The following is a 14,778-nucleotide window of genomic DNA, read 5'->3' on the forward strand; positions in this document are numbered from 1 at the left end:
GGACACCCAATCACCTCTCAATTAACGGAGAGTAAACAAGACACACAAGAGAGGTTTTAATGGCCCGCTGGTCTCCTCCGGGCCACACACAAAGCGCCATTCAGCCGACGCTGAGAAATAAGTGTGTCACATTGTGTTGGCCGATCATTTTTGGCCCCTGCGCTGCGACAAATATAGCATGGCTGGCTCCAAGGTTACAGGATCAGATGGAAACCAGCATTGAAATCCAAGACTTCCCTTACATAATGGCGCACCCGGCCTTCTACCCGATGTCGCATAGAGGCTGGAGTTGGTGTGGTGGTGGTGGTGGTGGGGGGGGTTGCTGCAGTTGTGCACGATGGTGCTGATGCCCACCTCTCAGTTTCCCACTGCTGACCCGCCCCCAAAACTATCCTAAATGCATCCTTCCATCAGCAGCACGCCACCGCCCCCAACTCCCCCCACCCAAATCCCCTCCATCACACCCCCACCCCCTCACAACATGGCTATGACACTATGTGCCACCCACCAGGGTGTCCCCCATCGGCCCAGCCCTTGTCCAACAGGCCCAGTATAATGATGTGGCCCAGTGCCAGATTGGGAGGGTGGGAGGGGGGCGGGGGGGGGGGGGCGGAGTGGGTTAGAGTGTGCCTGGGCCGGACCCACATGGCCTGCACTTCGGGACGAGATGACATCAACTCCTCTCCTGATCGGCAGGGCAGTCAAGGTAAGGGGCCTGGAGGCCAGGGGTGGGGGGGCAGGGGGTGTCAGCGGCCCTTGGCTCTGTGAGGCTCATTGTCCGGCAGTGGGAACGACACAACTGACCGTAATGAGTAGAGGGGGGTGGGGGGGTTTGTGTATGTGTGTGTTTGTGCGTGTATGTGTGTGTGTGTGTGTGTGTGTGTGTGTGTGTGCGTGTGTGTGTGTGTGGAGGGGGGAGGGTTGAGGTTGGCTGTCATACTCTGCCAGCTCTGTGCAGTATAAAATTACATGGTAAAAACAAAAACAAATGGATAAACACGTATTTCATTTAAAAGGGTGGATGAGGGAGAAGGAGTGGAGGAGGAGTGGAGGAGGAGTGGAGGGGGGGGGGGCTCCATAATAGCACATTGTTCGGGGAAAAATAAAACTGATGTTCTGAGGTGCTTTTTCTTTCATTCTGTTTGGACTAACAAATGAGAAAAGTGAGGAAAGTAATTGGGAGGGCTCTGGCCCGCAGTGCTGCGCTGGTAAAAGACGCAGCATTTACACGAGTCAGGTACGTTAACAGACTGCTGCGCGCTTTGAAGTGGGCGAAGCTGTGACGCCTGGGTCCAAAGGCCTTGTGGGAAATGTCTGTGCCACGCGACTGCCCACACGTGCGAGTAGGATTCCGTCTGTGTACAGGCACCACGCACACGCAAACACACACACACACAAACAGACACAGACAGAGACACAGACACAGACACAGACACACACAAAGACACACACACACACACACACACACACACACACACACATACACACACACACACACACATACACACACATACACACACACACACACACACACACACACACACACACACACACACACACACACACACACACACACACACAGCAGTTTGCAAACGTACTCCAAAAAACCCTGGACTGTATTTTGCTATTCTTTGACTGTGATCTCCAGGGGCTGTGTTCCTGGAAGAAGTCCTCTCTGGTGACTGCCTTCCTTACATATTTTTATGACCATTCCTCCCCTTGCACACATTCTCTCTCTCTCACACTTTCTCTCTCACACACACACACACACACACACACACACATTCTCTCTCTCTCTCACACACACACACACATTTTCTCTCTCTCACACACACATTCTCTCTCTCTCTTTCACACACAAACACACACACACACACACACACACTCTCTCTCTCTCTTTGCCTTTCTCTATCTCTATTTCTCTCTCTCTCACACACACACACACACACACAGACGCAGACACACACACATACACCCCCCCCGCCCCCCGCAAACCCATAGCAGCCCTCTATCGTATATCCTCGGCCCCTTCTCTCTCCCTCGCACTCCCGGCTTCCTCCACGCTCTCCATTTCAGCTGGAGTTTGCCTGGAATTCCAGCTTGATATGCCCTCATGTAGTGCGACGGGCCTGGGATGTCTAAGATGTCAGCCAGGTCCCCTTACTCCTACACTGCAGTGCACACAGCAGATGTTCCCTCATCAATAGCAGCCAGCCAGGGCTGTGGGTCAAGCTTGTCTGATTTCACCCCCCCCCCCTCACACACACTCACACTCTCTTTCACACACACACTCACACACAGACACACACACACACACACAGACGCAGACACACACACATACACAGACCGAGACACACACACATAGACACACTCACACACACACAGACTGAGACACACACACACACACAGACGCAGACACACACACATACACAGACCGAGACACACACACATAGACACACTCACACACACACAGACTGAGACACACACACACACACACACACACACACACACACACACACACACAGACACACCACCTCTCTCACCTCTCTCTCCCCTTCCCCTGTCTTTCTTTTTCCTTCTTTTCACTTTCCTCACTGACTCGCACAACACTGGCATTTAACCTCATCGCCGACCAGTAATACACAAGGGACATCTTTTCCTGCTGCGCGAGGGTAAAATGTCAGGTATGACAACAATAAAACAAAACATTACGGTGACAGGGGAACATGTGAATTGAGGGCTCTAGCTAAGAAGGGGGGGGGGGGGGGGGTGTGTGTTTAATGGTTAAACATTTACTGTAACAGGTTTCTCGTCTTAGATTAGAGGAAGAGTTTATAGTCATCGTATCTTTAAGCACCATTCCACACCAGGAACTAGCAGGTTTCGACTACCTGAACTGTACCAGTAGGACCCCTTCCAGGGTGGGGAAGGGAAGAGATGGGTAAATGTTTTGTCGGGTAGGTATTTCTTTGTGACCTTGAAACTGTTGGGTGAGGCTTTGCAGTGATGCATGATGACATGGGTGGAAGACAACGAACAACGAGCATCATTTTTACGAGCGTCATTTTTATTTTTTTACGAGATTTTATTTGATTTTTAACCACAGGTTGCACAGTAAATCCAGTAAAAGGAATTATGGCTTGAGGAGCTTGAGGCTATTGAGGTCACTGTCACTGAATGAACACACAAAAAAATGGCAACTGAAATATAGGCTTACATTCAACAGTCGAGCTGGTATCTTCATTTATCGAGTAATTACAACTGCCATGAAGCATTTAACTGAGAGTAAGCAACATTATAACAAAACTCAACTGTCAGTTTGACCTTGAGCAATCCTAGAAATTCAGGAGTTTAAAGATCTAATGCTGGTGCCGTGGCTGGAGAAGAGATTCGTTATTTTGTTGTGCTCGGAATTGACGTCGCTATCAAAGAGCAAAATTATAAGGCTACATCAACTGTATTTCCAGTAGGTCCTGCGCCGCAGTGGAACGAGAGGGCAAAAAGGAACGAGACGTGGGCCGTTCCTGTAAACGATTTAGCCACTTGAAAGTTTGACAAATTCCTGTTGTGGAAAGGCGCCTTGTAGAATCATTTCGTTTAAATTTACAAGTATCAAAACTGCTAAATGTATCTCTGATCCAAAAACTGACTTGCTTTTCCTTCACAAAATTATGAACATGAGTGAAGTCACATGTCCATTGTTGAAGACTCTACATCTCCTAATATTGGGCCTTACACTGATGCTTTCAAAGTGACTGAATTAAATGGTATACCTATGCATTAAATAGACTTGGATTGTTATTAGTTTAAACAAAACACCTCTAGGCCACCAATCTACCAAGAATTACTTGATGCAGGGATTTTTCTAGTTATCTGAAATCAACAATAGCCTCACCAAATGTGTGTAATCATTCAGGCTTTGATATTTGCCAGACCTGCAAGCAAGCTTGTTCATAGCCAACTACAGTCATATTGTATTTTGAGTTAAACTGAATTGACACTGTGGAAACACTGACATGCTGAGAAAAAAAAAAAAAAAAAAAACGCACACCATAATCATAATCCCCATAATCATCTAGATCTAAATTAATCTAGGACCAAACACAGAAATCAGACCACAATATTTTACCAGGGCACAGCAGGTCAAGACTGGCCAGGTCTAGAAATGCCAATGTCTAGAAGAACCTCAGTTAAGGAGGCTGATGTGGTGGTGGACAGAGGCTACAAGAAGCTGAAGTTGCAGTTGTTCAGTATACCAGACTGGTCAGCAAACACTAACACACAGGAGCTCTGCTAGGAAATGTGGGCCCTATGACAGACAATAATTCTGGGCTCCCCCGATAAGATATAGTATTATGGGGGTCGGGGTTCCGGGGGCCCCCTGTCAGTGCTGGGTCCTTAGAATCATCCTAACTCCCCCCATCTTTCTGGCTCCATTGACTGAGGAGACTGGAGTCTCCACAGTCTCTAGGAAACTCCTGCTGATGTTCTACCGGTTTTATGTCGGTTATCGACAGCGTTCGCCTCCGTGCTGTGGTGTGCTGAGAGGCGGGCAGCATTAACAAGAGGGAGTCTATGTGGCTGGACGGACGTGCTGGTGAGGAGAACTGACTCTGTGGTGGGCAAAGCACAGAGATGGATCCCCTCATGTCAGTGGCAGAGACAAGATCCCTGAGCAAATTGTTGTCTATCACGGATCATGCCTGCCACCCTCTGCAAAGCACATTCAGGCAGAGGAATAGGTTTTGTGGCGGCTCAACAGACTGACTGTACTCAGTACTGCGGGCTATTTAACTCCAGTTGGTAACTAGCATTGTTAACCCTCGCACACAATGTTCTTTATATTGTCTGCCATTTAATAAAATGTGCAGTAATTGCTACTACCTTGAATGTATATTACCTCCATTTGTATCTGTCTTATGTAGCCCAGAAAGCGGGGTAGGCTACATTAAAACGTCTATGGACTTGCACCGCTCTTTAATTCGTTCAACAACTCAAAACACAAGGTCGTGTTTACGGATGCTTCAGCCGTTTGATTATTCAGAGGCATCTGATAATGACACGTTTAGTGCAGCACGTGCGAGTCGATGCATCTCTCCACTAAATTACACGATAGCAGTTGGTCAGCCTTCGCGCCGTGTCTGGAAGGTTCGCAGCCGATGTAGATGTCACATTGAAACGGCATTAAAAATAAATGTATCATTATGTTCAGTAATTGCACATTCCAAACTGGCACGGTGTACTCTCTCTAGCGCCCGCTCGCTCTCTCAGACGAGCGTAAAGATCTCTAAAACACTAAATATACGGGTATCTCATCAGCGATTTTTGTAGCTCCAGAACTCTGTGGTAACACGCATCATTACAAGCTTGCGGTAAGCCAGGTCGTCGTGATTGGCTAGGGCCTAGGCAACTTCATAATCATTGGCCAGGTCTGAGGGTGTGTCCGCAGCTAGGCTGGCTCTTCTACAGACGTCGATTCAGTTAAAGCACAAGTATAGAATAGTCCAATATGGTGTTGGCTGTGTGATAGGCACAATGCAGAAAACCCCTAGTGGACCTATCTTTCACGTTTTTGCCATTTCCCACCCCTTCCCCTTCTATTGTATCTCTATGCCTACTGGTTGAAGACTGAAGGTAAATTGTGATTTAATTTTCTTGGTGCAGGCAATCTGTGTCAACGTGCAATGAACGAGCCACACAACCAAAGTCGATATATGCGTGGAATCCTGTCCTCCAATTGTTCCTGGAAAGCAATAAACCTTTTGGGCAAGTCACTAAAAGCAGCATTCATTTTCTCGTTCAGGATGGGGTCACGTCGGAAGCATATGATCGGTCAATTGCCCATTAAACTTTTTTTTTTCGATTAGTCCCTGTCGTGCCAAATTCTGAACTGAATAATTTCCCGTTCTCTTTGAGGCACGAGAGCGCGTGGTGGATAAATATTTGTCTACAACCACACCAGGAGCTCTCGAGGCTATTTTTGGTCTCTCATAGTCGGCCACACGAGATATACCACGTCCAATTAACGATTTTTCAGTAGTTCCAGAGGATCTGCAACTCATTGAGTCCCTTTTTTCACGTGCGGTCAATGTCGCATGATTCGTTCCGTTCAGTTAAGAGTGGTTTAAATCAATATCAAACCACACTTCTGGCGAAGGGAAATTATTTCTGGTTGTTTACCTTTTTAGTACTCCAAAGAGGTTTGGATCTTTCTTATAAAACCGGATACATTTGCCAGAAAAAGAAAGAGAGAAAGAAAGAAAAAACGTCCCAGGACAATTGCGCAGCTGGTCATAAGGTTTCTTTACACGCAGCAGTTGTGACACATTAACATTTGTTGAAGCATATTGTTGGCAGATTTGTGACATTTCATGACCAATACAAAACAATGAGAATCATTCAGTTATAACGTTACATTATAATCTTTATTGTAGGTTATGATACTTAATTAAACGAATTGTATGGTGATGCTCTATTAAAAACAGATAGCTTATTCCTATGCCTCAAGTGAACTGTCCTTACTGCCATAGACTCTGTCTTCCTATTGTATAGTTTTAAGTTAGGTCACATTTACATTCACGTTTTAGACCTTATGACTGGATTCCAGATTCCATCTCTCATGAATGTATGAGTGTGAGTTTGTGTGTTGCTCTGGCAGTCAGATGTGGACACATGCCATTGCATGTGTGTGTGTGTGTGTGTGTGTGTGTGTGTGTGTGTGTGTGTGTGTGTGTGTGTGTGTGTGTGTGTGTGTGTGTGTGTCTGTGTGTCTGTGTGTGTGTCTGTGTCTGTGTGTCCCACTCTCTGTCTATCTGTATGTGTGTGTGTGTGTGTGTGTGTGTGTGTGTGTGTGTGTGTGTGTGTGTGTCTGTGTCTGTGTCTGTGTCTGTGTCTGTGTGTGTGTGTGTGTGTGTGTGTGTGTGTGTGTGGCTTTCCATGAATTCAGCAGCTGTCCGTAGGGGGTGGTTAGTGAATGATGCAATCCCTGCCAGCCATTAACAAGCATTGGCCTCTTTTCCGTGCAGTGTTAACTTGGCACATCCCATAACCACACAACACAATCAGGGGATACCAAGGCCCATGTCCAATAGTGCCCTCTCAATCTACCTCAGTGCTAAATGGCCATGGACAAGTCCAAACATCGATACAGTATGTCACTCTTTTTAGACCAGGACATGTGTCGCGACCAAACAGGCCGGTTTGATTTTAAGGGGGATTCTTAGTCCCTGAGCACAACCCAATTTTCTGTTCCCCTAACAGGAACTTCTTAGGACCCCTTGACCACAAGCAACACGGACACACAAGTGCAGATGACCAATATTTATTAAGGACCTCCCCACAGTCTCTTTCCATCATACATTCTGCAGCAGTAGGCAGTTACAATTCATCACCCAATAGAAATCAGTCCAGTGAAGCACACAATATAACAGTTCATACACAACACCCCAAGGCTTGGCTAAGCTACTATTTAAAACCCACTCCAAATGTAGAATTACCACAAGGCTAGCTAATTTAGCACAGCAAAGTCATAGGGTCCACTGCTGCAGCCCTCAGATCCCCTCCTGCCGGGAGGTCAAGTCCCACACCATATAAATAGACACACAAACAGAAAATTAAATCTTACACATAGGGGGACCCATTGGCTCTGCCACAGCCAACTCACTGAATCCCCCAAAATCAAACCAACAAAACAACCACAAACCAAAAATAAATTGACAATAAACCACTATCGTATTTACGCAGCACAGGTCATAACCAGCTTCAATGTCCACAGCACATCCGTGCACTTAACTGGCGGCCAGTAGTCCTCCCAGGGCGCAGCGTGAAGAGCTCACAAGAAAGTTCCGTTTGAACGTTCCCACGTCCTCTTCTGCTCACCGATAGGCTGGAACGCACCCTCACGCGCACCCGGAAGCTCCGCCCACTCGCTGCAGTCTAGCGGGAGAGGAAAACACACAGGCTCAGCATCCAAGGCCAGCGACGCTACCAGACCCACTCACACAGTCACTTGCAGGCATAGTTACGTTCCTTGACTCGGATTTACTGCGCCACATCAACAGCCAACCCCGATCTCCTCCGCCGCCTGTCTTCCACGAGCCGCCGCGTCCCTCCACTGCGGATCGTCTTGGCATGTCAGCTACACTCCCAGCTCCAGCCCCGTCCAGCCCGATCGGCACCGGCAGAAGAGAGAGAAAATGAAAGGGGAGAGAACACAAACATACACAGCCACCACGAGCAATACGGCTACACGCTACAGTCCACAAACGAAACTCCGTCCGACTTGTCCTCTGCACCGGCGCCTCTCGTAGCACTGCCCGTCCTCCACAACAGAGTCATACCTGGGATTTTATACCACAGTCAGCCAATGCAAACGTCCCTCGCCGATCAGCTGCTGGCCCGGTCCTGATTACTGGCGTCTGGCCGCCAGTTAGCTCATCAGCCAATGTTACGAGCACAAGACACAATCAAAACACAGGTGAAACAGATATAAACATACACACGTGTTGTTTACCCCGTAGGGACGTGACACACCCCCCCGCTAAAACATGGGTCGTCCCGACCATCTATGGACGGTACCGAACTGGCTTTTGCCCGAGGTTGGTCCTCAGAGACCTCCGCAGGGCTCCGTCTACTTCCTCTGGCTCACCCCCCTCCATACCCTCTAAGTCCTGCATGGGGGCCTCAGCCTCAGCTGGCCCTGGTAGAACCTCGGTTTCACCAGGTGCAGCCTCCTCAGCCTCATAAGCCTCTACTCCCTGCGGGTCCCGTGAAGGCAACAACCCAGGCCAACCCAGCACCTGCCCCCCCCACCTAGGGCACACATCTGGACCTGCCCCCCCCACTCGCTCACCTGCAGTCTCCGGAGGTCGCAGCTCGCACCCAGGGGGGCAGACACGCAGATGACGGCGATGAAGGGTGCGGAGTGGCCCGTCTTGGCCTTCAGGGCGCACCCGGTACACGGGCCCCTGAGGATCTGGTTGTCCTACCACCACCTGGGGTCCTGGGTTCCAGTATGGTCCCAACTTGCCGTGGGCCCGCCGCCTGAAGCTCCGTACCAGGACCCTCTCCCCCGGCACCAAGGGCAGCCCCCTTACCTTATGTTGATGCCTTCGTTGGTCTTGTTCCTGCCTTTGTCCCGCTTTTCGTTGCACCTCCTCAATCGCATTCTTCAGCCTGCGCCGATGACTCCAAAGCCACCCACCACCATTGCCGCCATCCGCATTATCGCCCACTCCCCATGATTGGTCCACAGGGAGCCGGGGGTGCCGACCAAATAGCACGAAGAAGGGGGCCAAGCCAGTGCTGCTGTGCGGAGTGCTGTTGTAGGCTTGCAACAGATCCGGTAGGTGCTCTGTCCATCGCTGCTGTTCGGCGGGTGTCAAGGTGTTCAATAGTCCCAGCAGCGTCTGGTTCCAACGTTCACAGGCCCCATTACCCTGGGGGCGATATGGGGTAGTGCGGATTTTCTTGCACCCATAGGCTCTACATAGCTCCCGGAGAAGGGTGGCTTCGAATGCTGGGCCCTGGTCAGACAGTAATCGCTCAGGGCACCCATAACGCTGGAACACCTCTCTCCACAACAGGCGAGCAGCCGTCTCTGCCGTCTGATCCCGAGTCGGTACTGCGAACGCATAGCGGGAGAACAGATCGACAGCCACCAGCACGTAAGGTCGGGCGTCCGTGGGTCGCCCCATTGACAAAAAGTCCACTGCTAGGACTTCCCACGGATAGCAAGTCTTTATACTGCATAAGGGGGGGTACTCACTGCGTCCTGCTGACCCGATCAAGCACCTTGGACACTGCTTTTCCCAGGTTTCCACATCCCTCTTCAACCCTGGCCAGAAGAACCGGATCTGGAGTGCACTCACCAGCCGCCTCCCTCTAGCATGCCCCAGAGCTTCGTGGTACTCCCTCCAGATGGCGTGGCGCTCAGCTTCCGGGACCACCACAGCCCACCCCTCTTTTCCGTTCACCTGATACAGGAGCACCCCCTGTTGCACCTTCAGCCTGTCCCAGTTCCGGAGCAGCACTTGGCTAGCCCATGGCCATGCCTCTCGCACCTCTGTGGTAGGCGCCACCCCTGACAACCACGCCCGTCTCACCTGGGCCAGTGCTGGGTCCTGCCCCTGCCGCTCCGCCCAATCCACATCGTCCCCGGTACCAACTTGTCCCACCACAGCCAAGCCGGGCTGCCGTGAGAGGGCGTCGGCATTCAGGTGTTCTCGCCCTGGCTTGTGGTGCAGTGTGAAGTCATAGCAGGCCAACTGGCCTGCCCATCGCTGTTCCACAGCCCCCAAACTGGCAGTCTTCAGGTGCAGGAGAGGTCGATGGTCTGTGAACACAATAAACTTCATGCCCCATAAATAGTCCTTAAGTTTTTCCGTTATAGCCCATTTCAAGGCTAACAGTTCCAACTTAAAAGCACTGTAATTGTTGTCGTTTTTCTCTGTGTCATGCAAACCCCGACTGGCATAAGCAATCACTCTCTCCTTACCTCCCTGCACCTGCGCGAGGACTGCTCCTAGGCCCTGGAGGCTTGCATCTGTATAGAGGCGGAACGGCAGGGTGTAGTCGGCGTAGGCTAGCACTGGCGCCTCCACCAAGGCACGTTTCAGTCCATCAAAGGCCTCCTGACACGTATCGGACCACTGGACCCGCCCACGTGATGCCGCAGGTACTCCCCTCAACAGGGTGTGCAGAGGCGCCGCCAGCTTGGAGAACCCTGGTATAAACCGGCGGTAGTAACCCACAAATCCCAAGAAGGATCTTACCTCCTTCACAGTTGTGGGTACCGGCCAGTCCTGTACCGCTGCAGTCTTCTCAGGGTCTGTGGAAACGCCATCTGCGCCGACTACATGACCCAGGTACTTGACGGAGCGCTGGAAGAGACTGCACTTTGCTGGTTGTAGTTTCAACCCATGGGCCTCCAGCCGAGCGAACACCTGCTCCAGGTGGGCTAGATGGGAAGAGAAGTCAGAAGAGAACAGAATCACATCATCTAAATATATCAGCAGGAAATCATGCACCTTGTCCCCTAGGCAGCGCTGCATTAATCTCTGGAACGTGGCAGGTGCATTGCAGAGTCCAAACGGCATACGCTCGAACTGGTAGAGGCCCATGGGGGTAGCAAAGGCAGTCTTCTCTTGGTCGTCGGGGTGTACCTCCACCTGCCAATAGCCACTTGCCAAATCGAGGGTGGAATACCAGGCAGCTCCCTTCAGACTCGTAAGGGACTCTTCTATGCGGGGCAGAGGGTAAGCGTCCTTGTGGGTGACATCATTTAGCCGCCTATAGTCCACGCAGAACCGCCAAGCCCCATCCTTCTTTCGAACAAGGACGACTGGGGCGGCCCATGGACTGGAGCTCTCGCGGATGACACCTCCCTCTAGCATCCCCCGTAAGAGCTCCTTGATCTCCGGATACATACTAGGGGGTACTGGGCGGTATCGCTCTCGGATGGGTGCAGCGGTGCCCGTTGGTATATGGTGGTACACGGCGTCGGTCCTTCCATGATCGTCCTCATCCCGCGCAAACACCCTCTGCCACTGCTCCAACAACTGATGTAGCTGCCTCTTCTCCTCTGGACTCAGGCCCTCTCCCTGCTGACCCAATGTCTGGAGGTGCTGGGGCAGAGCATGCCCAACAGGGCGGACCATGACCTCGACAGTACCTTCTCCCTGGGGACGGAGCACCAACTCATTGGGTAACTGTACAGCGTCAGGTCCAACCCTTTCGACACTGGCCAGCGGGCGGCGCACGGGAAGCTCTACCGGGTAGGCGTGGAGGTTACACACCCGGAGAGGTACCCGTCCATCCCGCACCCTGGCCAGGGCTCGGCCCACGCACCACTCCTGGTGGCCTGCTCGAAAATCCTCGACCAGGACTTGGTCACCGTCCCTCAATTGGCCCCTTGGAACGTCGGCCCAGACGACACACTCAGACTGAGGCTGCAGCCTTGGAGGTCCTGATGAGCGGAGCCGGGCAAGGTAGGGTTCCTCGTGGCGGTTCACGGTCACCTGCAGGCGCCGGCACGCTGCAAATGCTTGGCTCCAAGCAGCTCGAGCGGATCTGGGGAGGGCAGAGACAAACAAGGAATGATTAGCCCCCCCTTGCTGTTCAAGGACTTCCCAGCAGTGTCGAATGACATTCATTCCCAAAATCCCATGTGAAGCCGGCAAGTGCTGGTCTTCTACAATCACAACCCCCCGCTGGGGAATGACCACCCCAGCAACAGTAAAGTCCAACACTACGTAGCCCACATATGGAAGTTTCAGTCCATTCACTGCTTTGAGGGTAAGCCATGGGACCTCATGGGCACCTCTCATTTCTACTCCCTGCACCTGTTTCTCAAATAGGGCCTTGCTGAATAAGGTGACCTGGGAGCCTGTGTCGATGATGCAAGACACTGGGCGGCCTGCAGCCAACACCTGGACCAAGGGACTATCTCCAACCAGAGCTTCCCGCAGAGCTGGCTCCACACCCTCCCCCTCCACCAAGGGCCTGACAGCCCGACTTTCCGCTGGTGGATCTCGGGGTAGCGCCCGACGATCAGGACACTCTCTCCGCATGTGTCCGACTCGCCCACAATGTAGACAGATTGGTCTTCCTTGGTCGTCCCACCGTGCAACTGCGCCAGTACCTTGGCCTTGGCGCGATCGTCCCCTTAGGGGGCCATCGGAGCTTGGAGGCCCCCCACCCCCTCGAAGAGTCATCCCTGTGCGTAGCTCACCCAGCAAGGATTCACGAAGTTCTTTTACTTGATTGCGCAACTCCTGAACCAATTCCTCTTTCAGAGCAGTCCGCCAAGCATCCGGTTGGGCTGGGGGGTCACCTGGTGGTGCTCCGGGGTCACGTGAAGGTGGAACATACGCTCGGCGGGACTCTACTCCTTCTGTAGTTACTTCAGAGGCACCCTCTCTCTCCACCTCCCGGGCCTCCATGCACGCTTCCGCGAATGTGAGACCTGGGTTCCGTCGGATCATACGCTGGAGCTCCCTCTTGGCTGGACCCATCAGCATGCCCGCCACCAGTTGACTTCTTAGGGTATCGTTGTCATCACCCTCGGTTGGTTCCTTCTTTCTCCACCTGCAACGACACTCACGGAGACGCAAGATGAACGAGCCCACCCCCTCCCCGGAGTGCTGTCTACAGGTGAAGAAAGCCCCCCTTAACTCAGCTAGCCCAGCCTCTCGCCCATACAGCTGCTCTAAGAACTTTAAGATTTTATCCACTGTGTCTTTTTTGTCCTCTTCCAAAAGTTCTACTTCCCTCTTTGGTTCCCCTTCTAGAGCCCCCATGACTAAATCAACCTGCTGCTTGCTGTTCAGTGCTAAAGCCCTTAAACATACCTCAATGTTTCTTTTCCATTCCCCGAACTGCTCACATTTGTCCACCCCAAATTTTGGTATCCAGGGCCCCCCTGCAAACCAGGGGAAAAACCCTGGAAGAGACCCTGTGGTAGCATCAGGTGGTGGGACCCTTGGTTGAGTTGGTTGCAACTGGTCCTGTTCGTCCATGCTGCTGTGGAAAAAGGAATCCTTTGCCGACTACGCCAAATTTGTGTCGCGACCAAACAGGCCGGTTTGATTTTAAGGGGGATTCTTAGTCCCTGAGCACAACCCAATTTTCTGTTCCCCTAACAGGAACTTCTTAGGACCCCTTGACCACAAGCAACACGGACACACAAGTGCAGATGACCAATATTTATTAAGGACCTCCCCACAGTCTCTTTCCATCATACATTCTGCAGCAGTAGGCAGTTACAATTCATCACCCAATAGAAATCAGTCCAGTGAAGCACACAATATAACAGTTCATACACCACACCCCAAGGCTTGGCTAAGCTACTATTTAAAACCCACTCCAAATGTAGAATTACCACAAGGCTAGCTAATTTAGCACAGCAAAGTCATAGGGTCCACTGCTGCAGCCCTCAGATCCCCTCCTGCCGGGAGGTCAAGTCCCACACCATATAAATAGACACACAAACAGAAAATTAAATCTTACACATAGGGGGACCCATTGGCTCTGCCACAGCCAACTCACTGAATCCCCCAAAATCAAACCAACAAAACAACCACAAACCAAAAATAAATTGACAATAAACCACTATCGTATTTACGCAGCACAGGTCATAACCAGCTTCAATGTCCACAGCACATCCGTGCACTTAACTGGCGGCCAGTAGTCCTCCCAGGGCGCAGCGTGAAGAGCTCACAAGAAAGTTCCGTTTGAACGTTCCCACGTCCTCTTCTGCTCACCGATAGGCTGGAACGCACCCTCACGCGCACCCGGAAGCTCCGCCCACTCGCTGCAGTCTAGCGGGAGAGGAAAACACACAGGCTCAGCATCCAAGGCCAGCGACGCTACCAGACCCACTCACACAGTCACTTGCAGGCATAGTTACGTTCCTTGACTCGGATTTACTGCGCCACATCAACAGCCAACCCCGATCTCCTCCGCCGCCTGTCTTCCACGAGCCGCCGCGTCCCTCCACTGCGGATCGTCTTGGCATGTCAGCTACACTCCCAGCTCCAGCCCCGTCCAGCCCGATCGGCACCGGCAGAAGAGAGAGAAAATGAAAGGGGAGAGAACACAAACATACACAGCCACCACGAGCAATACGGCTACACGCTACAGTCCACAAACGAAACTCCGTCCGACTTGTCCTCTGCACCGGCGCCTCTCGTAGCACTGCCCGTCCTCCACAACAGAGTCATACCTGGGATTTTATACCACAGTCAGCCAATGCAAACGTCCCTCGCCGATCAGCTGCTG

The 14,778-nt window shown here is 51.6% G+C and overlaps 1 protein-coding gene across 1 annotated transcript; it reads right to left on the reverse strand.

Moving 5' to 3' along the window:
• Positions 1 to 7,275: 7,275 nt before the first annotated feature.
• Positions 7,276 to 13,798, reverse strand: LOC134069109 (uncharacterized). The gene is made up of 2 exons (XM_062524970.1): positions 9,767 to 13,798; positions 7,276 to 9,622 (listed from the first exon to the last, which is right to left on the reverse strand). Exons 1-2 carry the CDS (start codon positions 13,515 to 13,517, stop codon positions 8,565 to 8,567), a joined length of 4,809 nt encoding a protein of 1,602 aa, XP_062380954.1. The 5' UTR covers positions 13,518 to 13,798; the 3' UTR covers positions 7,276 to 8,564.
• Positions 13,799 to 14,778: the final 980 nt, after the last annotated feature.

The sequence above is a fragment of the Sardina pilchardus genome, chromosome 21 (assembly GCF_963854185.1).
Source record: "Sardina pilchardus chromosome 21, fSarPil1.1, whole genome shotgun sequence".
Taxonomy (NCBI): Eukaryota; Metazoa; Chordata; class Actinopteri; order Clupeiformes; family Clupeidae; genus Sardina; species Sardina pilchardus.